The following is a 26,037-nucleotide window of genomic DNA, read 5'->3' as shown; positions in this document are numbered from 1 at the left end:
GAAGAATGAACGGCAGGTGGGCGGCCACGGCCTTGGCAGGGAGTGGCGGGGCGAGAGAGTGCTCACCCTGCTGTGCGCAGCACGGGGACCCTCGTGACACGTGGTTGGGACACTCAGTGGTGGCAGCCCAGGGGCTGGAAAGGGCTCCTTGGTGCTTTCTTAACCCTGCTGGGCCTGCTGGACACCTTATTGTTCCTGGCATCTAAATTGTAATTTCTTTGTCCCCACCTCCATGAAACAAGATAATGTAATGATAGCAGTTAGCATGTATTTATTTAGCGTTTACTATATGCCAGGCAGTTTCAAGCATGTTACGTGACTATATCACATTCAATCTTCACAATACTCTTCCAATAATTTGGAGGCAATTTTCAACTCTGCTGCAGTTTCTGTAATATGGGATGTACCCACTTTCAGGAGGCTGCTGTGAGGATGGAATGAGCTGAAACATGTTATTCGGTACGTGTAAACCTGAGCTGTTCTAGCATTATTCTGCCACTTAAGCTGGCTTCTCCAAGCTGCAGTGTCTTCTGCTGTAGGGGGGCATTACTACCACCCTCACAGGGTTGTTGCAAGACATGACTGTTAAGAGTGACATTCTGTAACCTATAATGTAAGTGTGTTTTACAGAGTTGGCATTTGGCCTACTCTAGAGGCAAGTTAGGGCTATTTGCTGGTAGGAAACTTGAACAGCTTGTACTTTGAAGTGTGGAGGCTGAGGGCGATGGAGGAGCAGGAGGAAGGGCCCCCAAATCCCTGCATACTATCCATGCCCATCACTAGGGTTTGTTAAACGGAAAGATTTGAGGCCTCTCCCAGATTTCTCCATGGTTTTGCCCTTAATGTTGCTCTCACCGTGGAGACTGTTGTCGCCTGGGGTTTGGTGGGGGGAGGAAGCTGCAGGGCCTTGGGACCCTGGGGAGATGTGTGTGCGCTGGGGCTGAGTTCCCAGATTGAGCTTCCCTCTCAGTGGACCCTGCTTAGCAAGTTGGAATGTTCCCACAAGTTCCAACCCTAAGGATTTCACTCCAGGGACAGAGTCAAGTAGATTCTTTTGTAAATCATTGGCCAGAAAAAGAGCACAATGACTGCTCTTTTTCACTATTTTACAGCTGTTTTTGCCATCCCCTGAATGTACATCAATTTCCATGCGGCAATTGGATGGCTCAGCCTATTGGCTTTTCATAGATGCAAACTTTCCTTTAGGGCTTTGTAAAGAAGTTTTGGGAAGTTCTTCAATAGTAGCAGTTCGGGGACATCACATGCAGCCCTGTCGATATTTCCTGAACGGATTTCCCTTACCCATTCCCTTACCCAACCCCCACCCCAACACAGTCAAAACCTTTTAGAGCATCCGCTAGGAAAGCGAGCTGCCTTCCACCCTGAGCCTCACTTTGGGGAATCTATGCTTTAGTTGGGGCATGTTCTTGCCTTAGCCTCATCTCTGCATTTGGCCTCATTCTGCTGCTTTTTCTCAGTGCCCGGAAGTCCTTAGGTTCTACCAGAGACCACGCTGACAGAAACGGTCAGAAACCACTGACCTTTCTTGGCCGGGTCTGGACTCCGGAGTACAGGAGGAACTAAGTTATTTTGTCTTGTTCCAAGCTGAGCTCACGCTGGCTTCCCGAAGAGGAGGCAGGAAGGTTAGGTTAGAAGTATGCTCATGTTGAGACCTAGGGCGGACGGTACCGGGCACCGTGAAGCGTCTTGAAAGTGGTGCCAGGGGATTGGTTTCTTGTTCCAGCCAGCATTCTCCGGCCGCAGGGGCCACCAGCCCAGGATTGACAGGAGCATTGGCCTGGGGGTGACCCGACTGCAGTTAGCTGCATCCCACGTCCGTGCTGACTTTTTGGGATGGCTCTGGAAGGATCACCTTGCCAAAACACAGGTCAGGCTAGGTGGTGTCACCGCAGGAGGTGGGGCAGTAGCCCCCAGACACACAGAGGCAGCAGGAGTAGGGGCAGCGAGGCTGAGGTGTCCGAGGCGCTGCCGCAGTCCTGGGCATTCTCCTGCGAACCCAGAGCAGAGGTGAGAGGGCAGCACTGAGGGGGGGACCCTCGAAAAGGGAGGGGCTTCCACCATGAATGGGGCCAAAATCCTGGGGAAAGGGGCGTTTCAGAAAGCAGGGGAAGCACTGCTACCTTTCTTAGACCCCTCCCTTTTGGGGGAAAAGCCAAGGCTGGCCCCGCAGCCTGGGAAGGGGGCACCAGCCTTCTCTGCTTGCCCCAGGCTTGGAGTGGCTGCGGGGTCGTCCTCTCAGAATGGCTTCAGGAAAGTCCTCAACTCTGGGAGCATCTCTGATGGGGATTATTGTCCCAGCAGACGAGACCGTGTATGAAGCGCCCGGCTCAGGGCCTGACACCTGGGTCTCGGTTCTGGATCTGTTCCAGCCACTAGGACTGTCATCCACATGACGGCCTCCTCACATTGCTCAGATCATTCCGAACTAAGTGCAGCGGGAACGAGGACAAGATGGGAAAACTGCGTTCTAATTCACCTAGCGCCCAAGGCCTAGGAAGCGTGGCTCTTTGTTAAAGCACCTTTGGATCCTGGTTGACTTCGTATTTTAATGACATAGGGCTGTGCTGTGTTTTCACACCACCACTTCAACAAATGTGAAGGGTTTTTCCCTCCCCACTCTCTGGACACCAACTGGGCGTCTGTCCTGAAATTCAATTCAAGTCTGACACTATCGAGAAGTAGCATTAGATCCCGCAAGTTACAGGGCTCAGTCCCACAAGGTGGCCCTCACCTCACATGCTAATCGCAAGCCCCAGGTCTTCTGACCTTCTGACAGGCTGGCTGTAAATCTAGGGTTCCCATGACCCCGTCTCAGGCTCCGTCATTTGTTAGCGCGGCTCACTAAGCTCAGGAAGCTGCTTCCCTCACCATTACCAGTTTATTATAAAGGACGCAGCTCAGGCAGCGGAGTGGAAGAGACACACAGGCCAAGGCATGGGGTGCGCAGAGCTCCCACACCCTTTCACCAACTCAGACACTCTCCAAACACCATTGTTCGGGGATTTCATGGAGGCTTCGTTACGATAGGCACGATTGATTAAATCTTTGGCTATTGGTGATCAACTCAATCTCCAGCCTCCTTCCTTTCCCAGAAGCCAGGGCGTTGGAGCCAAAAGTCCCAACCCTCTAATCCTGCCTTGGTGTTTCCTGTGGCCAGCCCCCATCCTGTCTAGGGCCCCCCGCCACCAGTCATCTAATTAGCATTCAAAGATACCCCTATCGTTCCAAAGGTCTTAGAGGCACCTGCGAAGGAACCAGGGACCAAGACCAAACACTATACCGAAAGATGCACCTATCACCCTAATCATTCAGGAAATAACAAGGGTTTTAGGAGCTTGCCAGGAATCAGGACAGGGACCAAATATCTGTTTCTTATTATATCACCGCGTCACAGGGCATAAACGCAAATGTTTCCCCTGAACAGCACAGGTGTGTTCATTGGCATCCATGTATGCTCCTGTCTTCAGGGCACAGGCCCAGGCACAGAGGGTTTGGGGGTGAAGATCCAGCCCACCCTCGACCCGCCTCAACCCGTACCTCTGGATGGAAGGCGTGGCAGGAGTCTGGTCGCCTGCGGAGCTTCTGGGAGCGCATCCGGTCACATTTGACAGAGGCATTATGTGCAGAAATCACTGTTAAGGTCAATATCTCAGGACCGGAGCCCATTCTGCAGACTGGAACAAGGTCTGGAAGAACCTGCTCTGGTGCCACCAGTTGCCCTGCAAGCAGCTTTGGGGTCAGGAGGCAGTACCGGGGCCCAGGGAAGGGTTAGAGAACAAATAAGGGAACCCTGTGGAGGGCAGACTGGTGGTGAAGGAGGCTGGCCCCGCTGCTCAAAATCTGAACCCCACAGACACCTACAGCCCCGCCCCCACCGCACACATCCCCGAGGACTGCAGGATATATTTGACTTCTGTGGCCTCCTGCAGCACTGGCGGGAAGATGCTGCAGTCACAGGTGGGGTCTGTCACCAGGAGGAGGAGGTTACTGTTGGGAATCTGTTGCACCACAAATACCCTGCAGCAAAGAAAGGGAGTCAAGGACGGCTCCGTGGCGACCACGGGAAGGGCTTCTAGGGAAGGAACTTCTGGAGACTTCAGTGTGGAGTTAGGGTGGCAGGGAAGCCCGGAACCGTGAGGCGGTGCGGGTCGGGGCAGCTACGGGAACGGGCCCGGGCAGATGGCTCAGTTCTAACTGGCTTTCCCCACAAGCCTTTGCTGCTGCATTTCCTTTCCTAGCAGATTGGAGAAAGTGAGGAAGTCCAAACCGGGCCGCTTTGGAGAGTGCAGAGTTGTTATTAATACATGCAGGGACAACAGGCGTCAATCAAGACCATCCAGAGCAAACGGGAGGGGCGGCCACGCTTGCTTTGGGTGAGGGTGGCGGGGGCAGGCCTGGGCGAGGCGGCAGTGCTGGGGCTTGGCCACCAGGTGGCGCGGTGGTCCCGCGCTCGGCGAGGCCGCCCCGCGAGGAGTGGCGGGAGTGGGGCGGGGACCGCCCACCGGGCCCACGGCCTTCCCAGCAGTCCCCGCGGCCGCCTGCCGAGCCCTCCGCCGGGACGCGGGTCTCCCACGTCCACACGTGCACACCGCAGCCGTGTACACGCTAAGCCTTCACGGCTCTCCAAGAGGCTGCTATTGTGCCCATTTTGTAGATGAGCAAACGGAGACTAGAGCAGGCGAAGTCACTGGCCCACGGTCCGGAGCCAGGAAGAGCAGAGCCCGTTTTAAACTCAGGTCTATCTGAGGCCCTCGCTTCACTCCGAGACCGCGGCTCTATCCTGGCACCGAGCCCTGGAGACTAGTGCACAGGGGACGCGCATCTCAACCCTCAACCCTGCACGGAACCCGGGGTGACACCCGCGCAGCAAGACGCGCAGGGAGGGGGAAGGGAGCCCCCATGCCAGCGCCGCGGGGGCCGCACTGTTCAATGGGGTGCCGCGGCCGGGGGGTCTGGCCGAGGCGACCCTCGAGGAGGCCGCTGCGTTCCCGGGTTGGGGTCCTCCCGGGCTCGGCGGCGGGGGTCAGCACGAGAGACCCTTCCGTCCGGCCTCCCGGCCTCCCCGGGCCAGGGCGGGTTGTAACTAGCGGCGTCCACACAGCAGGAAGCCTGGCCGGGCTGCTGTCCGCGCGCTGGGGGACCCAAGTCGGTTCCCTCCTGGAGCCTCCTGAGATGGGCGCATGGCAGAGATGGGCACATGGCAGAGCAGGGCCGCGCCATCCAGGCGGGGACTGTGCCCAGCGCTCCGCTTCCTCCCAAGGCTCCCAGCGGCCCAGGACATCGCACACTTTCCGGCTTCTCTTCTCGCACCTCCCTCTGCCTTCCAAGTGCTCCCCGTGCAGCTCAGCCCTGGCTCCGGCCTGTGCCCGAGCAGGGGTGAGGGAGACCCGCTGAAGGCCCCCTCGCCCAGGGACGCCGCGGCCTCGGCGGGGTGGGGTGGGGCGGGCTCGCCACACGGGGTCTGGCCTCGCCGCCTCTCCCCGCTCCCCTACGGCAGCGCCCCCGGCTGTCCCGGCCCCCAGCGTCCCGCCCGCCGCAGACCTTCCGCCTCCTGCGTCTCCTGCACGGAGGGCGGCGCGGGAAGACCCCGGCAGCGTGGCTCGCGCTAGAAGCTCCCCCTCCTCCCAGGCCCTGCCCCGGCTTCCGTCTCGCGAGGGAGGGAGGGGCGTGGCGGGACGGGCGGCGCCGCCCTGCGGCCTCACTTCTGGCAGGGCCCGCACTCGATGATCCCGTTGGCCTCCCGGATGGCCGGCTGGTACACGAACACGGGGTACTCGGTGTCGCACGGCTGCAGCTGGTCCTGCTTCTTTTGTTTGTGGGCTGCGGGCAGAGAAGGGACATCAGGCCGCCAAAGGGGCCTCGGAGGGCATGGCCTGGGGTGACCTCGCCTCAGCCTTCCCAGGGCCAGAGTTCCCCCCAGTCCATCTGCAGGTGGCCCCTCCTCAGGCGGTTCTCGGTACACGTGTGGAGGAGCCGGTGGGGGTGAAGGGAGGGGAAGGCACGGAGAGCGGCTTCACACGGGGAGCGCCGCGGGGCCCTGTGTCTTGGTGGAGGGAAAGCGCTTGCTCTCTGGGAGCCTGGCTCTGGCTGTGAGCTGGGGGCGGTGCACCATCTCCAGGGCTCCTTCCAGCACTCAGATCCGGGGAGGGTCTGAGCGGGGAGCAGAAGCAGTAGGGGCACCAAGGGGTGGTTTGGGGGTACTTAGGCCCACCACCCCTCCCCTCACTGTGGACACACCTAGCGCTGTTCCTGGGCAATCCTGCCCTCCTCTCCCGCATAGCCAGGCCCACCTGAGGGCCTGGGGTGGGGGCAGCCGGGCAGGTGGGCTCCAGGCCTGGGGCTGCCAAAGCCCAGAAGGCACAGCCGCCTGGCGCGGGGCTCCTTGGGGGCAGTGCGATTTGCCCTAGCTCCCTGGGACAAGGACAGTGGACTCAACCGAAGGCAGAGGCGAGTGCCTCAGCCCCGCTCTGGGGGACCCAAGTCTGTTCGCTCCTGGAGCCTCCTGAGGTGGGCACATGGCAGAGCAGGGCCCCACCGCACAGGCGAGGACTGTGCCCAGCGCTCCTGTTCCTCCCAAGGCTCTCTGCGTGGCCCTTCTGTTCTCAGGGCCCGGCTGTGGCCCCCAAGGATAGACCTAGAGGTGGGGGCCACAAGTGTGAGCTACCTTTCCAGGCTCATGTGGGGTCCTACAGGAGAGCATGGGTCTCCTCAACTTCCAGACCCAGAAACTTCCAGCCAGAGCTCGAAACCCAGAGCGGACACCGGCTGGCACGCGGAAAACCCTCACTGAGACGAGCAAGCCCACAGCGGCTGGGCTGTGAGTTTTGTCCCCAGGGCTGGGCACAGAGGCCTGACAGCGGCAGGGTTGAGTGGCATCCCCAAGGTCACGCAGTGGAGGGGGCTGCAGCACCTACACCCCGGCCTGGGACTCCAAGTCCAGCTCCTTCACTGAGGACACTGACACCTGGGCAGGCCAGGGGGAGGAGCTCCAGGGGACAGGTGCTCCAGAGAAGAGAAATTCTGAGTAGGCAGATTGAGGGGGATCATCCTCAAGATACAGCTGCTGACAGAGACAGAGGGGACAGTGTCCCCACCCCACGGTGAAGCCCTGTGTTTCTGCGCACGGGGGTGGGGACCTGCTTCTAAGTGACACAGTGTTCCTGGTTCCTGTCACTGACACCTGTTGACTGCAAACGCCCCAGAGCAGCCCCACCCAATCGATCATGGGTGTGAGTCCAGGAGTCTGGAGACACAGCCCTAACCGCCCTGAGCCCAGGGACAGGGGAAGCCCCAAGCCAAGGCCAGCAGGAGAGAACAAAGAGCAAGCCAGAGGGGGAACACAGCACAGCTGAAGAGATGGGATAAGCTGGGGACAGCCCAGGTGGTGGGAGGTTTTGGAACCCCGTGGCAAAGGTTCTATGAACACTGAGGCAGATGGCCTCCTGTGGTCATGGAGTGCCCAGGCGCCCGGGCAGTGAGTGCTTTGAAAGGCCAGTCTCATTGCCGCCCTGCACGTGTGGCCAGAGCCACCGGGCTTTGTGTTGGGGCCTCTCATGGTCGCTGCCTCTGGGGGACTCTGTCCTCAGACACAGGGTCCCAGAGGGGAATCATCCTGAGAGCTTCCTGGGGCATCTGGAACCAGGAGTCCTGCTGAGGGCTGGTGATGCCCGGGCTGGGGTGCCGCTGTTTGCTTCTCCAAGCGGTGGGCTGGCGGTTGCTCACTCATACTGGCTCATGGCCACCCAGCCGCACCACCCTTCCTCTTGGAATCTTACATGTTCTCACCCAACGGGAGGCTGGAGTTTCTCGTTTTCCCTGGGGCCTGACTGTCCTCGTGTGAGATGAGATCTGGGCTAGACTCCCCAGTCCCCCAACCCCCAGGAACGGTACTTGACACCGGGAAAGCTCAGCCCTGCCTGGGGTCACTCCTGGGACGGGTCATGGAGGGCGGGTTCTGTGTAGCTCCTGCTTCGTCCCCAACCCACCGCTAGCAGGGATTGTCAGCAGAGCTACTTACAGTGATGAAAGACACTTTTGGCTGGCCGGGACGTGAGCCCAGCACAGGGTGGACACGGCACAGGAAGAACATGGTGGCACAGGAGGGCAGGATGTCATGGGGTGGTGATGATGGCACATGGAGTGGCGGTGTCCCAAGATGATGTCACACACAGAGCCAGGAGTGAGGGAGGTGATGAGAGAAGGCCACGCAGGGTGAGAGGTGAACAACGATGCTCCTATCCCCACTGTCACCCACCCCACGGGGAATGGTCTCACGTGAGTGGACCGAAATGCCACTGCTCTTCAGCACACGGCCCTGCAGCTCCATGCACTCACCCTCGGCCCCTCTGTCGTACCAGGAGCCCCAGACGCTCCACTCCAGCAGGAACCTGTCGGACACAGGACTGAATCTGGGAGACCTCTGAGATTACAAGGGGCTGGAGTATCCCTGACAGCCCCCGGCCCATCCCCTCTCCTCTAGGACACCCTCTTCCCTGCTTGAGGGCTCTGGGGTGAGCGGTGAGGTCCCTCCCAGGGGCAGCGTGCAGGGAGGAGGTGGTGTCCATGCCCAGGGATGGTGCCCTCCTTCCCCGGGTTCTGGTCGCAAGTGGGTTGTCCTGGAGACCTTGCAGCCCCCTGCTCAAGCACACCCTCCTAAGCCACCCTTGCATGCAGCCCTCCACCAGCCCCATGTCTACCCCCACTCACAGCACCAGCTCCTGCAGCAGCCACCTGGTCGCCGTCAAGAAGGCAGAAATTGGCTGGGAAGGAGAGAGTACACACCACTCACACCTAGGTCCAAGGCTGAGGGTCCCCCCACGCCCCAGCACCACCCTCAGAGAGACCAGACAGTGGGCTGCCCTGCCACTGGGAGTGGGGGCGGCAGAGCTCAGGCCCGCAGCCCAGCACCCACTATCCCCCTACCCCCCACCTGCCCTGCAGAGCTGAGCTAGCTGGGAAATGCCTATTGCAGGTCAGACGTCTCAGGTGGGGTTGGACGTGCCCCTCCAGGAGATGAGTCAAGGCCTCATCCTGGTGCTGTACTGCTGAGGATCCCTGGTGATCAAGTGGCAGTGTCAGGGGCTGGGGCTGAGGCAGGTTGCTTTCTCTGTCTCCGCCAGAGGCCCTATTATGTCACAGCTACCAGAGCAGTCCCTTTGAAGACCCACAGGCCTGCCTGAGAGCGGGACTGAGAGCAGTGGCTCTGAGCAGAAGGTGGAGATGGTCAAGGTAGGGCCCTGGGGCCAGACACCCAACGTGGGTGAGAACAAGGACCAGTGACCTCATTCCAGGAGAGGGCAGAGGACTGGCTGGCTGGCAGAGGGAGGGCTGGGTGACACTCACGCTGACCAGGGGCTGGGCTGCGCTGTGGTGGTGACTTGAGGGTTTGCACATGGCCTGATAGTCGTACATGGTCACTCTGAAAATCAGACGCAGGCTGTGATGAGTCCGAAGCCACCCCCACACCCTGCCCCTGCCTCAGGAGGCTTTACTAGCAGAGCACCCATTTACCGCAATTCCCAAAGGAGCCTGAGCTAGGACAGCAGATCAGAAGACAGTTCATGCTGAAAATTGCATGTCTGCACTTGGAATGGTTTAAAGACAATGAAGAGCAAATGGCTTGCCCTCTGAGTTGGACGGTTTTCCCTTTTTCCCTCTAGGGTCTGACCTGCGGGGTCCCTCCCAGGGAGGCCCACATGACCTTAGCCCTCCCCACATCATGTTGACGCCCTGGCTCCATAAAGGTTGCTTTTGGAGCTCTTTAGGGGCACCCACTGTGGGTTTTGGAGGTCAGGATCCCGAGATCCGCTTGGGCCACTTAGCGTCAGCTCTTGGTTTGCTATGTCTATTTGGACGAGGGAGGAGGTGCCCCACTTACTGGTTGAACACCCCCATGCTGAGCAGCTGGGTCATGACAGCACCATCCACCTCCCCCAGAAATCTTCCCGTCTGTGAGGGAGGGAGGGCAGAGAGAGAGGGAGGGAGAGAGATGGAGCAGGGTGGAGCCTTCTGAGTCCAGCATTACTTACTTAGCTCAGGTCGAGGCTTCTGGTGCCTGTCGGGCTTTCCCTCTAAATGCCTCTCAGCATCATCCAGCTGAAACCTTCCACACACGCCCCTCTCCGGGCCTGGCCCCCGCCTTACCGTCCGGCCTGGTGCTTTCCAGGCCAGCAGACTATGAGACCAGCCTAGAGGTTGCAATATGATTTTTCAATGGTACAGAATTCCTTGGAACAATTCTGTGTGAATCACTTGCAGCAAGGTTAAAGAATGTTTTATGAAACTGGATTTGTTGTACGTGCTGTGTGTGTGTGGGGTCAGATATAAAACACGTTTACACGTTTCTGCAGGTGAAGGTCAAAAGCAGCGCCTGTCTCGTGCACACTGGTATCCTCATCCTCCCAGTGTGAGAGGGCTGGTGTCGCTTTTGATGTCCCATCACCTCCCACAATCAGTGTGCCCTGTGGATAGGTCATTTGTCCCCTCCACGACAATGACCTAACCGGATCCCTTGCCCTGTCTCCACTGCCCACCTGCCCGCCTCACTGACCTCTCCCCTAGTCCCTGTGGCACTGCCAGAGTCATCTTCCTCAAATGCAGCATGAATGGGTCACTCTCGTCTTCATTTCCAAAAAATAAACAGGACCCTCCCTCCTGCCCTGGCTCCCCTTTCGTTGTCCATCAGCCAGTGCTTTGTGGCTTCTGTGCCCTGTGCCAGGCAGCGGCCCCCTAGCTGGCTGAGAATGGCCTCAGGCCCCCCATCCTGCCACCTCTCATGGCCTCTGTACCTGCCTTGGCCTATTGAGTCTGCCGTTTCTCAGCAGGGCAGGGTGGCAGAGCTTGGGCTTTGGTGTTGGATTTCAACTTGAATGTAGGCTGTCTTTAAAGATTGGGGATAGCGTGTGTGCAGCGTGTGGCTTCTAGTAAATACTTGAAAAATGGCAGCCATTGTTAGGAGGAGAGGTCTGGGGTCTGGCTTGGCTGTTCTCCCTGCCTTGATTACCCTTTCTCTGTCCTCGTGCCAAGGAACTTTTTTCCTCACCCTCGCTGGGAAGTCTTTTGATTCTAACTTTTCCAGCCAGAACGAGGCCTTCCTCTGCACACTGGCAGCCTGTGACCTGCATGCCCATGCAGTCCCAGTCTCACTCTGCCAGATAAGATATTTGGTAGAAAACTGTATGAGAACAGGACCATGTCTTACTCATCTCTGAATTCCCCAAAGTGTCTTGGTACCTGGACATAGTCAGTGTGGAATTTTGGTAGGGAAGGGAGGTGGAAACCAAGCTGAGGGTCATGTCAGGTTCTTCATGGAGATCTTTCTAGCTGCCAGGGCCCAAAATGATGACATGTGTGATAACTACCAATAAAAAGAAATGCAAGGCTGGCACAGGAGCTGAGGCACATGGGCCTGGCCAATCTCAAGGAAAGGTAGGCATTGTCTGGGTGCCCACCTGGGGCCTGCCCTGGACAGCCAAGTAGACTCCAGCAAGCCTTCTGAAGGGAACAGAGATTTATTCCAGACAAGGGCTAGTCAGAACGCACAACTCCTGAACACCTAATGAAAAATCAGAGAAGTTCTCTCTCAAATAAGAGGTGATGGTGCAGCTTCAGGACAATAACCCCAGTACCATGCCCATGGTTCATAATGCTATGACTTATAATCAGCCAATATGGGGCCACAGGTCCCCAGATGCACCCACGCCAGGAATCTGGGATGAAGTCAGGAAGTATTACTTTCCAAATTGGAATTAAATGACAAAACATAGTCTTTACATCCTACAGTATTTCCTGTATAAGTGGAAATAGCTGACTTATAAAATTAAAACGTGAGGATGCAACCCACTAAAAATGCATGGCAAATTGTAATCTAAAAATGGACGGGTCAATTACAAAAGTAAGCAGGAGGAAAACAGAGGCAGACAAAGGTACTCAGACTTGCCTGTCTACATTCTGCTCACTCTTCACCTGGAATAGCCTGACCACCAAAAACTATTTCATAACACCTTTTATTCACAAGGCGCTCACCAGGTGAGTTTGATGCACAAATGAATGAAATGGACACGAATCAAGAACTTCAGACTAGTTTGCATGGACAGACAGGGAACACACAAACTCTCAGACAGGGCTGGCTGATAACTGGCACCTCCTACAGTGGCGGAATGGAGTGGGAACCCAAAGACCTGGTAGGCTGCATGGAAGAAGGCAGTGGACATGGCAGGGAGACAGCAGGGAGGGTCAAGGGCATTCCAGGGACAGAACAGCACATGGGAATGTGAAAGGCATTGAAGTCCCGCCTGTTCAAGGTGCAGCCCTAGAGCTCTCCCTGGTGCCTCCAGCTAAACTCTCTCAGCTGGGGCTTGCTTTTCGCTATTCTAGTTACTCTGTGTGTGTGTGTGTGTGTGTGTGTGTGTGTGTGTGTGTGTGTGTGTGTGTGTGTGTTTCCTCCGTCACTCCCTCACCTGACAGCAGGATTCTAGAGGACAGAAATCCACCTCTATCCCACAGCACCACACCATGTCCTGTTTACAGTTATTATTCCATGCATATTTGCTGAAGGAATGTGTGAGGGAATGAATGACCCGACTCTTCTGCTCCCTGGGAAAGCGCAGCGGAGTGGAGACAAGGCTTCTGACGAGGCTGGTCTTAATTCCTACAAGCCTGTCCCATTCTCCTTCCTAATTCTAGGCTTATTCACTAACAACCCTGTTGTTTAGACCCTGGATTCTGAGAAGAGAGGTCCCTGAGAGCACGCATGTGTATCCTGGACACTAGAAAAATGTGTCCCCTTCCATAAATAAATAGCTTGATTTTTCTAGGATTTGTCACTCTGGCAGAAAATATCCATTCTCCCCGTCTTCTTTAGTTAGGCACCCTGACTTTAATTATGGCAGCCATGTGCTCAGCGAAAAGACTACATTTCCCAGTAGCCCTTGCGGCAAGGACTGGCCAATGGAATGTGAGCAGAGCCGCTGGGCGGGACTTCCGGGAAGCGGTCCCAAGGCCTCCTGCCCCCTGCCCATCCTTGCCCTTGCGCCCTGGGAAGCGGACTGGAAGGCAGGAGCCCCTCCAGCAATGCTGGGATCGTGCGGATGGGGACAGGCCGGGCCCAGGCTGCCTTCATCTATTCTTTTATGAGAGAATAAACCTTTAGGTGTTTAAGCCACTTCTCTGCTGGCAGCAGAACACAATTCCTGGCTGATAGTTTCTTTTGAAGTCTGTCAGGGCAAATCCCCAACTCAGATAGAGTCCCTGAACCTGCAAAGCCAAGGCCCAAAGGTCGACGTGGGATGCCTTGTCGATTTAGGAGCCCCGGACCGTCCGTGGAGTGGCACCCAAAGCATAGCGTGATGCCCGGGCCTGACTCCACCCCAGCCCCCGTTTCAGGGGGACGATTCACAAATAAGCAGTGGCCCATGGGTTGCCTGAACTCTGGGGCTGGGTCAGAAGGGTCGAGGACCCCCCTGCCCGGCCTTCAAGTCTGGAGGGAGGCTGGGGGGAGGCGGGTCCTGTGAGCACCACCCAGAAGCCTGCAGGGGAAGCAGATGGGGGCAGAGGCAGGCGAGCAAGTGATGAGAGGTTGGGCAGTCCCTCCCAGGCCTGGACTAATTTGCAGGGCTGTGGGAGGCTGTGCCAAGACAGAAGGGGTGCTCTTGACTCTGGTGACAGATGGAGTAAGCGTCCCATGGCCTCCTTACCTGGGGACAGCCTCCGTTTCTTCTCTAAAGATGGGAGCTCATCCTCCTAAGGGGTGTGAACACTCAAGTCCCTGTGTCTGGCTCGTGTGGGAATCAGTTTCCTTTTGTCTGCTCCTGGCTTGTGCAGCCTCTCCTGCCCCCCCGTCCCCCAGGCTGCAGTCTCTTAAGGAGTGTTTTGGACACTCAGGGGTGCCTGGGAGGGACGTGGAGGAGCGGGGTGGGGATGGGGCAGCACTGCACTCCCTGGAAAGCCACCTGAAGAGCCTGCCTCTGACCACGACAGGATGAATTTTATTCCTGGAGGGCCCAGGGGAGCAGGGCCATTTGGGAAGCCAGGAAGGCAGAGGGAGCACCGCTGCCAGGGCATGTGGTGTCCCGGAAGATGGCCAAGGCAGGCTGCCCAGAGTGGAAAGGATGGGAACACGTGCCAGGCTGGGATAGTGACTTGAAGATGAGGAGCCTGGGCTGGGCAGGCTGCAGGGGGCAGGGAAGGTGAGAGGGATTCAGGGAAACAGGACCCAAGGCCCAGACAGGCATGCCTGACGCCCCTGATAACAGAAAGGGATGCCCTGCTCTGAGGGCCTGCCCGGTCCCGGCTCACTGGGCTAGGGCGTGGAGGGAGCAGGGTGCTGTGCTCTGAGAGATCCAGGGAATCTCCCAGGGAAAGGTGCTGGGATGGAGCCTTGGATTCTCTAGGCTGCAGTTGCTGCCCCTTGGAGATCCACTTTGAAGCTCCCACGGGTGGGTGCTGTCAGGAAGCAAATGACAGGCATCGGAGTCTCCAGATTCAGGGTGACAGATCCACTATGAATATTACAAAGCTCCACAAAGCTGCTGTCATTGTCTCCAACTGTCTGCTTCTCTTTCTAGGCCCCACATCAAGGGTTGCAATCTTGTCATCCATAACTCTTTATTATAAGAATGAGCCCTGGCCTGGAAGAGAGGCCAAATGTCTAATCAGCAGGCCTGGAACACCACTGGACAGGAGACAGCCAAGCAGCCACTCCCTCGGGCTGGCTGCAGATGGGACCCTTGTGGTTTCCCCACTCACTGACTATGGGGAGGAGGGTGTGGAAGGACTTTGTCTGGGAAGAACCTTTGCATCTGTAGCTCAACAGGCTTCTCTCTCCAGGCCCCTGGGTGAACCCCAGCAGGGACAAGGAGTCACTGGAAGTTTTGACACATTTGCCCAGTCAGGAAAGTGACAGCAGCCAGCTCAAGTGCATCCAGCTCTACAGCAGCCGTGAGGCCTGGGGAGGGTTCTCAACCCATCACGCACCCAGTCACCTGGAGGGCCCCTTTGAGCAGACTGATGGACCCCAGTCCCAAAGTGCCTGAGTCCCTAGGTCTGGGTGGGGCCCTGGCAAATCTGCATCTCTGACAAGCTCCCAGATGCTGGGGCTTCCATCCTTCAGCAGCACTGGAGGCCTAGAGATAAGCAGGGAGGAGCAGTGAGGAGCGGATGAGTTAGGGGAGCCAGGCTCTGTGGCCCTCGATGGCGCCTGTGTGTTTGGGGAAGAGGGGCAGGTTTGGGTCGGTTGGTGGGAGTTGGTGGTGGGCAGACCCTAAAGTGGTTCACAATGATCGCGGCCTCCTGGGAGTCCCGCCCTTGTGTAAGCCCCTCCTCTTGAGTGTAGGTCGGACATAGTACCTTGTTTCTAGCAAGCAGACTACGGTAAAAGTGAGGGGTGTCCCTTCTGAAATCAGGTTTCAAGACTGACTTCCACCTTGGCTTGCTCAGTTTGATGAAGGAAGCCGCCTGCTGTGGTAGAGGATGCTTCCGCCTCACAGCCCTGGAGGAACTGAACGCTGCCAACGTGGGACCGGATGCAGATCCTTCTCAGGTCAAGCCTGGAAATGACAGCAGCCCTGGGGACCTTGATGCTGTAGCCTTGTGCAAGACCCTGAGCCAGCCGCACCCAGATCCCTTACCCACAGAAACCGCCAGATTTTAAGTCTTCTGGTTGTAAGTCACTGCTTTTGCGATAATTTGTTATGCAGCAATAGATAACTGCTACAGAGTTGTTAAATGAATACGTTTTTTCAAAAACAGCAAAAACAGATGGATGGACAGAGTGTTGGACAGCTGAACAAGCGGCATTAGCCCCAGACTCTCTACCTCCCTGTCTTCCTCTCACCTCCCAGTCCAGCGCCTGCTACCTCCAGCCCTCACTCTCAGGCCAGTTCAGTTCTCCACACAGTTATCGAGTGTCTGCTGTGTGCCAGGCACCACGCCAGGCGGGGTCTCTGGCCTGCTGCCCTCCCATAACCCGACACAGTTCAGGCTGCATGGTCACAGCTGTCCAGAGTGAGGAAAGAGGAAGTGAGCCCTGTCACAGTGTCTTGACTCCCAGGGCCTGACACTAGCCCAGAGCTTAACACAGGGTTGGGATTCCTGGGCCTTGCCTTTCAGGTCCTACAGGCATTGGTCCTAACTCCATGAGACTCAGCTGAGCGCAGCAAGTGAATGAACTCCACCTTAAGCGGTGACAGAGTGACCTGGGTGGGGCTCAGGGCCAGGAGTGTCACCCAGGGGGCCCGGACTTGCAGCCTCCACACCCACCAGAGGAAGCCAGTCTAGCTGGGGTCATGAACCGTGCCCTGCAGATGCTCAGGTCCCATCAAGACCAGTGTCCTCCCAGCTCAGTTCCCCTTCCAAGAGGTCTTTTCTAGAATCTTCTTCCCCCTGTTCTTTGCTGCTCTTCAGTTGGCTTTCTGGGTTTGAATTCTGGCTTTTCTGTGGCTGTGAGTTTTTGGGTTAATGCTCTAACCTTGCAGGACCTCATTTTCCCATCCTGTGTAAAGTGAGACTAACAAGGTCCCAGCAGATGATGTGGGAGCCTTCCTCACTTCTGAGGCCTCACCGTTGGGGAAGCAAGGGTGAGCCAAGCACGGTGGGAGTGGGGGCCCTGGCAGGAGCCTCTAGAAGGTCAGTTCATTTCTGTCCTGTTTCATTTCATGGAGGATTTGGGATGGCATATAAAACTACACACAGGGTAAAAAGGTAATAGAATCATTGAGAAAATGGGGGTGATGAGTTCAGTAAACAAATACATTATAAAATATAAATCTCTGAGTAACTGACGGCTACCACATCTAATCCAAACTTGTTCTCAGTGATTTCACAATCCGTGAAGACATGTGAGCAAATGTGGTCTGGACAGAATAGGACCAAAGTGGCCCAGTGGGTTATGAGAGGGTCCCCCGATATGCCACACGCTTGCCAGCTTCTCTCAAGACTGGGGTGGTTCCCCTCCAGGGCTGGCTCCCTGCACGGTTGTCCGGCTGCCTCTGGAGCAGGGACTGGCAACCACAGCCCGCAGGCCAAGCCTGGCTCACTGTTGATTCATGTGGGACCTTGATCTAAGACTGGCTTTTCCATGTTCAAGTGGTTGGGGAAAAAAAGTCAAAAGATTGATAACATCTCATGACACATGAAATGTATCTGAAATTCACATTTCAGTATTCAAAGGTTTTACTGGAGCAGTGCCACGTGCATTTGCTAACAGATCGCCCGTGGCTGCTTTCTTGCTGCAGTAGCAGGGCTGAGTCTCATGAAGTTCAAAACCAAAGTGTGCATCCTCCCCTTTAGGAAATGCTCGCCTACCCCTGCTCTAGAGCTCGCTCTCAGGCTTGGCCATCCTGTCCCTCTGTCCTGCCACCTCCCATCCCAGTGTCCAGAATCCAAGCTCTCTCTGGGACGCCTTAGCCCATGCTCTGGCCCTTGAAAGCCAACACCACGGGAGGCCTGGGGACGTGGTCAGGCTCAGTTACCCAGGGCAAGAGGGGTCAGAGCATGAACGAGGGGGCATCAGGTAATCCCAGAGCCTCACACCAACCACTGGTTTCAACTCCTGTCATCACCGGTTTTCTCCCAGAACAGTGGAAAAATACAAAGGCCCGGGCTCTGTCTGGGGAAGAGTGAAATGGCCAAAAGGGGGCATGAAAGGGAGAAGGGGGAAACCAGAGGCAGGCGCCCAGGTGACCACGATGAACAATTAGCTGAGTCCTGCAAAGCCCTGCCCCCACTCCCACCAAGAGGAAGTTGAATGAAACCGTCTTTGGCTTCTCTGCTCTTGTGGCTGAGAACTGCTGCTCGTTAAGTGGGTCATTTAAACACTACCCCAAGGAGTTAGATTTCATGACCCACTGGTGCCCCTTTGTCCTCACTTGTCCTCTTTCCCAAGTCTCCTTCCGACACCCCTGCTCCGGTTCCTGCCCTGTTACGATGACTTCTTTGGATCGGAAGCCGCATCCCAGTCAGGCCAGACCACAGCCCTGAGATGCATGGAGGTGGCCTTGACCACGACCTCTGCATCAGCCTCTGCATATCAGGCGGTGCGAGCCTTCAGCTGGGGCTGGCTTGGACACCATGTAGTCCAGCCCCCAGCGAGACACGGCGAGCGGAAGTCGCTTGCCCACATCACATTTCTAATTAGTAGTGAAGCTCACACAGAACCAAATACTACGCCCCTTTCCCCGAGGCTCAGGCAGGAGGCCGTTCGGACGCTCTGCCTCGCTTCAAGGAAATACGTCTGGTGAATAGAATCTGGATTTGCTTCAGGTTGGAATGGGCTTCTTTCTCAGTTTGATTCCTGGCTAAAGGAATAATCCATTTTGAGGCCCCTTTTGGAGCCCAGCAAGTATAAAAATATTATTGTACTTTCTCTTTTTTCTGTCTGAGTACATGTTCAGTTCAGAGAGATGCCCCGGCCGGGCGCGGTGGCTCAAGCCTGTAATCCCAGCACTTTGGGAGGCCGAGACGGGCGGATCACGAGGTCAGGAGATCGAGACCATCCTGGTTAACACGGTGAAACCCCGTCTCTACTAAAAAATACAAAAAACTAGCTGGGCGCGGTGTCGGGCGCCTGTAGTCCCAGCTACTCGGGAGGCTGAGGCAGGAGAATGGCGTGAACCCGGGAGGCGGAGCTTGCAGTGAGCTGAGATCCGGCCACTGCACTCCAGCCCGGGCGACAGAGCGAGACTCTGTCTCAAAAAAAAAAAAAAAAAAACCAGAGAGATGCCCCACCCAGCGGGGGCAGGGGAAGGTTAGGATGTGCAAGCCAGGCCTTCAGGTGAAAAAGCCTCACATCCATCCCCCATTTCTTCCCTGGCACACTGAAGGCCCGAGCGTGGTGGGCGAGAGTATAATTTTCCATAAGGTCCAGACAGGACAAGAACAAGAAGTGGGGAAGACGTGTCTTCTGGGCCCCACGATGGTAGAAAGGCAGGAGGGGGTTGGGGGTGATCTGATGAGTGGGTGTGCTTGGATCGCTGGGGGGAGGCCCCGCGTGAGGCTGGGTCAGTGTGGCCAGCCCGGGCCCTGAGATGGGGTTACTGAGTGGCTCCTACCAGGGATGGGACGAGGCCAGGCTAGTGACAGGTAAAATGAAGAAGTAATATTTTCTCTGACTCTCTGAGTTGAAAAGTGATCCAAATTCTGCCATCTTGCTCTGTTGACTTTGGCTTTAAGAACACCGTGTTCTTCAGACCTTTCAGCTGAATTGGCCCTGAGCAGGGTTCCCTCCTGGGGCCGTGGGGCTCTCTTTGGCTGGAGTGGCTGCCCAATGTCTCCAGTCCTCCTGCTGCCCTCTCCCCCTCATTCTACATCCCCAGTGACTCACCTCATGGGACCTCTTGGAGATCAGAATGAACCCATTGTTGTCGATGACGAAGCAGTCCAGATCCTGGGGGGAAGCCCAGAAGGGAGGTTACGCCAGGACCCTCGCCCACCCTGGTCCTCCGGCCTGTCCCCCAGCTCTGGAAGGCAGCGTGGGAGCCTTCCCTGCAGGGAAGGAGGGGATTTGGGAGAGGGAAGTTGGTCTGCAAGGAGGACCAGGTGGAGGGCCATGGCTCCCTCCTCCAGTTTCCTCACTCGGGCAGAACTTACACTGTCCTCACAGCTCTGTGTGCACGGCCCGTCCACAGTGCTGCACTGGAAGGAAGAGGAGAGACTGAATGTGGAGACGGCATGCATGTGTGTGGTAGAAATGGCGCGTGGAAGTGGGAGCGCTGTGTGTGGGGTACGTTTGCAGTGTGTGTGCATGTGTGCATGGGGTATGCAGAGGGCATGTGTGTGGGGTGTGGGATGTGTGTGTTGTATGTGGAGAGCATGTGTGTGAGGTGTGTGCATGTGTGTGTCTGTATGTGGAGGGTACATGTGTGTGGTGTGTGCATGTGTGTGTCTGTATGTGGAGGGCACATGCGTGTGGTGTGTGCATGTGTGTGTCTGCGGAGGGTACATGTGTGTGGTGTGTGTGGTATGTGGCCTGTGGGTGCAGCATGTTGCCGGCCCTGGCTGGTGGAGTGGCCCAGGTAACCCTTCTAGAGGTGCAGGCCCTGCAGCCCCCGGGCTCAATGCTGGTGTGGGGAGGGGGCTTTGTGGACTCTGCACTGGCTGTCCGGTGAGGCGGAGGGTGGCCGCAGCCCCCTGCCCTCCATCCCTCCCCATTCATTCTCGGGCTCCCTGCACTTGCCCAAAGCCAGGCCGCAGCAATGAGTGATGGGGGCTGAGGGTCGGCGTTGCAGGACATTGGGGCTGAGGGAGCTTGAGGGAGGTGATGGGGGCAGCTCAGAAGCCCAGAGGGACCTGAGGGCTCTGGGGAAGCAGAGGGGAAAGGAGCCAGTAGAACGGACGGGACCGGGCCAGGCAGAGCGGGGAGTTCTCAGCCAGAAGCCACTGTCGTCTCTGGCATCTCTTGCCAGCCATCAGGGCCTGGACCCTGGACCTTGGACAGTGGAGTGAGATGGCTCTGCCTCTGCAGGGGGGGAGGTGAGCCAGTGACTTTGGGATGGCGAGGGGGGTGACTCTGGGTCGTGCCCCTCAGCACTGGGCTGGGAGGGGCTGGGGACCAGCGCTGAGGCCCGGCCTGCAGGCTGGGGAGGGAGGGGCTGAGAAGCGGGAGGGGGCCGGGAGGGCATCCTGAGAGTCTCAAGGCAGTGGAGCATCCAAGGGGATGCGAGGGGTCTACACTCAGGGAAGCACGGTGAGTTCCCCACCCGACCTGGCCTGACATCACACCTACCTGTCGCATTGACACCTACCTGCCGTGTTGCCGCCCAGAATTTGCGCTGGAGGAATTCCAGCTTCATTTGGACGCCCACGGCTACAGGGCAGGAAGAGAGAGGGCAAGGCCAGGGAAGAGAGAGGGAGAGAAAAAAATAGAGTCGAGTTAAAGAGAGGAGGTGCTTCCGCGGGAATTGAGGAGAGAGACAGCAGCGCATGGGAGGACTAAGTCAGAGGGCAGAGTGCAACTGAGGCTCCCGGGGAGTGGGAGGGGTGGGGGAAGAAGAGAGACGCAGCCCAGCAGCGATGAGGCCCCCGTTCCAGAGAACAATGAGGGCAGGTCCATCCTAGATCTCTGGGAACTCAAGGCCGGTGGATGGGATGCTCAGTCTCCCCTTTCCCATAGATGGGAGTACAGAGGCCAGAGAGACCCACCCGTTTGACCAAATCACATGACCAAGAGTGGCGCCCGGAGACTGGAGTTCAGGGCCATTGCCCTAGCAACTCATGGGCTCCTCGGATCTGAACCTGGTGTAACCATGTCTTTCACACCCTCTGCCTGCTCAGGCTCTTCCCAGCTTTATAAGGAGGCTCTTTTCCAGCTCAAAGCCAGGATCCGATTTGCCCAGGGCTGCAGGCAGGTTCCAGGAAACTACAGGCACCACCAGCTGGCAAAGAGTTCTCTTTTGATGACTGCTTACAAGGGCCACCCCTGCCTTTCTGGTTCCCAAATAGGCTTGGAGAACCCAAACGGGTGCTCACATATCAAGAGAAATCTGGGACAAAGAGCTCCAGGAAAACTTGGGGCCAATGAATAGAAAGAAGAGGCAGGTTATATTGAAAAGAAGAAGAATTTCAAAACTAGGCCAGCTTCCTAGTGTCTGGTATAATAATATCAAAACTGCGCTGGGCGCTCAGAACGTGTCCGCACCTCACATGCATGAGTGTATTGAATCCCACAGCAGGCCAGTCCTATTATTATTCTGACTTTCCAAGCTGAAGAAATGGTGGCTTTTCAGAGTCACATGGCTTGCCCAAGTCACCAGCTTGTTAGTAACAGAAGCAGGACTGCAGCCTGGGCCTGCCTATCCCTGAACCTGCCTCCTCTCGACCTGGACTGAGTCCTGGCAGTCGGGAAGGAGCGGCGGGCACAGGCAAGCTGCTGTCTACTCAGGTTCCGGTTTCCTCATCTGTGAAACGTGAGCAGATGTGGCTTCTTAACCATTACGCTGTGTCCATCACAATCATTCCCACTTCTCGAGTGCCCAGTTGGCGGGAGTTCCAGTACGGCACAGAGATACAGAATTGTGTTTTTGTTTTTTCAATCTGGAATGATCTTAGAGAAATTTGATGGGAGAAATGAGAGCAGGGAAGGGTGAAAGGCCAGAGGTCCAGCCCTGCATTTTCCAGGGTTGTGATCTTTGAATTTTGTCTTCTCAGCTGCAAGATGAGTCACAGTTCTACTTCCCCTAGAAGGGCAGAAGGAGCGTAAGATTGTTGAGGCTCAAGTGGGATAATGTGTGAGGCTGTCACTCTAGACTACAGCCTTGGTTTTTAAATTTCAGCGTGCATCACAATCGCCTGGAAGATTTGTTAGAACCCCACCCCCAGAGTTTCTCCTTCAGGGGGGCCAGGGTGGGCCTGAGAATTTCTGAAGTGTTCCCAGGGGTGGCCGATGCTGCTAGTACAGGCACCATATTTAGGGAACCCATGTCCTAAGCCTTACCCACGGAACCTTCTAAGATGATGAAGATGGCCTACATCTCTGCTGTCCTAAACAGTAGCCAATAGCCACACGTGGCTACCGAGAACTCAAAGTGTGGCTAGCACGCCTGAGGACCTGAATTTTAAAACATTTTGATTTTAATTAACTTAAATTTAAATAGCCACGTATGGTTGTTGGCCACTGTTTTGGACAGTGTTATTCTAGAGCTAATCTGAGTTTGCAGATGAAGAAACCAAGGCCCTGAGAGGCCCCTCCCCTCCCCTGGAGTCTCACGGCAATCCTGGGGCGGAACTCTGGCTGGCTGGCCTTCTTGAACAGGTCCTATGATATGGGAACATTTGAGTTCTTTGGGGGTGTCTTTGTTGCTTTGAGGTCCAGGTGGCTGAAAGGAGTGGGCTGGAAGGGGATGGGTAGACCCATTTGTTGGCTCATGACAAAGATGAGAGCTGCAGACACAGTGCACAGCAGCAGGTGAGGTGTGCTCAGGGCCTAGCACGGTCGTGCTCCTCCTCCCGCTCATGTGCCCCTCTAAGGTTGTGGGGACCCCTCCGTCTCTTCTCCTTCTTTTCCCTTATAAGACCACCCTAGATATTCATTTTAGACAGATTTCTTTCAGAAAAGGCGAAATGAAAGAGGATCATCAGAGTGAATCACGCTAGTGTTCAGAACGACCAACTCTTCAGGATCGAGGAGAGCTTCCTCCATCGTGCCCTTGGCCTCCGTGGTCTCACATTATTCCTAGAACGAGACTCTGCCTTTCCATTGGAGGGCTCAGTGTCAAGTCGCATAGAATCATGAGATTTCTGAGCTGGAAGAAATTCTATGATTCTAACATGGAGAGTATGGAGAGGGTGGGGTGTAGGTTTTGAGGCTCCTGGGGCAGAAATTGGGGGAGCAGGGCACAGAGCAGATTTTCCCCCACTTGGTTCCATTCCAAGCTCCTCCAAGGCAAGCTGTGTGTCTTGCCCCGGGTGTCCTTTGCAAGATTTAGGGCATTGCAACCGCCTATTGGCATGTCATCTGCCCTTGTGTCACAGAGTGCTAATGAGTGCGTTTTACAATCCTCTTGTAAGATAAAAAAGTTCTCAAAGTCCCCACTCGACCCAAGAAGTCCAGCTGGCTTCACCTCTCACTTTGAACTTGCCATGTTCTTCCCTAAACCTGACCCTCCTTGAGACATCTCCATTTCACAACACATTTTCTATCTGATTGCTATCATTTTCCCTCCTCCCATCTAAGGTCTGCACACCTTAGTGCCAACATTTTATAAATCTGTCCGCTTCTCTCCATCTCCACAGTTACCACCCTTGGCCAAGCCAACATTGCCTCACTTGGATTAATGCAAGCACCCCCCAGCTGTCCACCGCTTTCCACCCCACCTCTCTCTGATCCGTTCTCCACGTAGCCGCGAGAGTGATCTTTCTGAAGATCAAATCACACCACTCCCTGGCTTAAAACCCTCTAATGTCGTCCCATTGCTCTTTTTTGTTTTGTTTTTTTGAGATGGAGTCTCACTCTGTCACCCAGGCTGGAGTGCAGTGGCACGATCTCAGCTCACTGCACTGTCTGCCTCCCAGGTTCAACTGATTCTCCTGCCTCAGCCTCCCGGGTAGCTAGGATTACAGGTGCGTGTGACACCATGCATGGCTAATTTTTGTATTTCTGGTACAGATGGGGTTTCACCACGTTAGCCAGGCTGGTCTCAAACTCCTGACCTCAAGTGATCTACCCGCCTCAGTCTCCCAAAGTGCTGAACACTTCAGAAATTACAGGTGTGAGTCATCGCACCTGGCCCCCATTGATCTTAAAATCTAAACCTGTAAGATGGCCACGTGAACTGGCTCTGCTGATTTCTCTTATTTCAACCAGAAGCACTTCATCTGTCAAACATATTAAGCTCATTCTCACCCCAGGGCATTTGTACCAGCTGTTTTCTCCTCCTGGAATGCTCTTCCCCTAGAATTTTACATGACTGGCTTCTTCCCATGATCAGGTCTCAGCCCAGCATCATCTCCTAGAGTGGTTGTCCCTGGCCTCCCGAGATAAAGCAGGTCCCCCCCCGCCCCACCTTTCACTCTCTATCTCGTTACTTTTTTAATTTTCTAAGTGATATGATTTGTTCATCTATTTGATTTCTCATTTATTGTCTGTCTGGGGCTAACACCAGCCAGGGGATTGAGTTTTGATCCCCAGCACCTAGAACCCATTCCTATGACAGTGTGGCTCTGTACATTTCTCTTGAGCTATGTGAGCAAACTCAATTGGAGCCAGCCAGTTGACAGGGAAGCAGAATTCTAGCAGGTCTCACTGTCCCTTCCCTCCAAGCTTCAGGGGCCTTGCTGACCTCCTTCCTCTCCATTTTGCTGTGCCTCCTCACTGTCCCTGAACTTGAGATCCTGGAGGTTTAGCTGTGCTCTGGGTCCCTTGAAGACCTCAGAGGCAATCCACTAAGGAATGGGGGTTTAAGTGAGACACGAAGAAGAACTTCCTTATGGCAAGAACTGTAAGATGTTGAAGACAAGACGTGGTATTGGGAGTAAAGGCGGTGAGGCACGGAAATACATTTACCAGTGAGTCAACAGTGTTCTGCGGTGCCCAACTGCTTGCACCCCTTGGCTTGCATCATACTGAATCCTTCTGTCAACTCCTGTCCCACAACCCAAGTTGTGCTTTTCCATTCCAGACACCCAGGGAACCGAGTCTTCTCCCCCAGGATCCCTGCTCTGCTCGTTCAGCTGAGTGGCTACTTCGGGGGAGGACTGCCCTTCCTCCCATCATCTCCTGCTAGCCAGCTGTGTGTAGGAGACAACACCTTATGATACTATGTTTGCAGACAAGCTCACACCTTTCGGTGAAGAGAAATTCAGGCCAAGGGCCTGAGGGAATGCAAGGCCTCGGCTTTTCCGGTTGCTTTCCTGGGAGTTATCAGGAAAACTTCCCTCATGCCTGTGCATGCTGGGCCCCTGGTTTAGACCCTGACGTTGGTCCCCAGGGGGTCTGTCATGCCCTGAAAGAGGAAGACAAATCTCAGACCCCTTCCTGCCCCAGCTGGCCTGAATCCCTTCCCTCCCTCCTGTCCTCCCTCTCCAGGCTGTCCCCTGCCTTCCCTCTCTGGCCTGCCTCTCCACATTGATCTCATGCCTTCCTCCATAGCAGCTTTCCTTAAGATCTCAGCTCAGCTCCGCTGGCCAACATAACAAAGAGCCTCAATAAGGCCAGGCTGGCAAGCAGCTTATCAAGATGTACATCTTGGCTCTGCACGCAGACTGTCACCTTGGTGCTGCTGTGTCATCACAGATGGCAAAAACAAACAGCTGCACATGCACACACACATACATGCACACACAGACACACATGCATGCACACATACATGCACACACAGACACACATGCATGCACACACATGCATGCACACACACATACATGCACACACATACACATGCATGCACACACACCTGCACACACATACACATGCATGCACACACACCTGCACACACATGCATATACACATGCACACCATACACATGCACACACGTACACACACATGCACACACATAGCATGCACATGAACATATGAGTTTGCACACTGTT

The 26,037-nt window shown here is 55.8% G+C and overlaps 1 protein-coding gene across 1 annotated transcript in view; it reads right to left on the bottom strand.

Annotated features, from left to right (window-relative positions):
* Positions 1-254: 254 nt before the first annotated feature.
* The window catches only part of LOC105484118 (calcium voltage-gated channel auxiliary subunit alpha2delta 4), a 133,567-nt gene continuing 107,784 nt past the window's right edge, over positions 255-26,037 (bottom strand). Inside the window, exons 27-38 of the mRNA XM_011745432.3 lie at positions 20,760-20,821; positions 19,606-19,650; positions 19,340-19,402; positions 9,899-9,969; positions 9,364-9,439; positions 8,728-8,780; positions 8,356-8,408; positions 8,039-8,059; positions 5,724-5,841; positions 3,926-4,038; positions 3,559-3,641; positions 255-2,009 (exon numbers count right to left, since the gene is read on the bottom strand). Coding sequence (XP_011743734.3) covers positions 1,905-2,009; positions 3,559-3,641; positions 3,926-4,038; positions 5,724-5,841; positions 8,039-8,059; positions 8,356-8,408; positions 8,728-8,780; positions 9,364-9,439; positions 9,899-9,969; positions 19,340-19,402; positions 19,606-19,650; positions 20,760-20,821 — 863 coding nt within the window. The 3' untranslated portion in view covers positions 255-1,904. The remainder of the gene's footprint in view (positions 2,010-3,558; positions 3,642-3,925; positions 4,039-5,723; positions 5,842-8,038; positions 8,060-8,355; positions 8,409-8,727; positions 8,781-9,363; positions 9,440-9,898; positions 9,970-19,339; positions 19,403-19,605; positions 19,651-20,759; positions 20,822-26,037) is intronic.

Source organism: Macaca nemestrina, chromosome 10 (assembly GCF_043159975.1).
Source record: "Macaca nemestrina isolate mMacNem1 chromosome 10, mMacNem.hap1, whole genome shotgun sequence".
Taxonomy (NCBI): Eukaryota; Metazoa; Chordata; class Mammalia; order Primates; family Cercopithecidae; genus Macaca; species Macaca nemestrina.
Note: the sequence above shows the minus strand (reverse complement) of the source record. Positions and strands in the feature narration are given on the sequence as shown.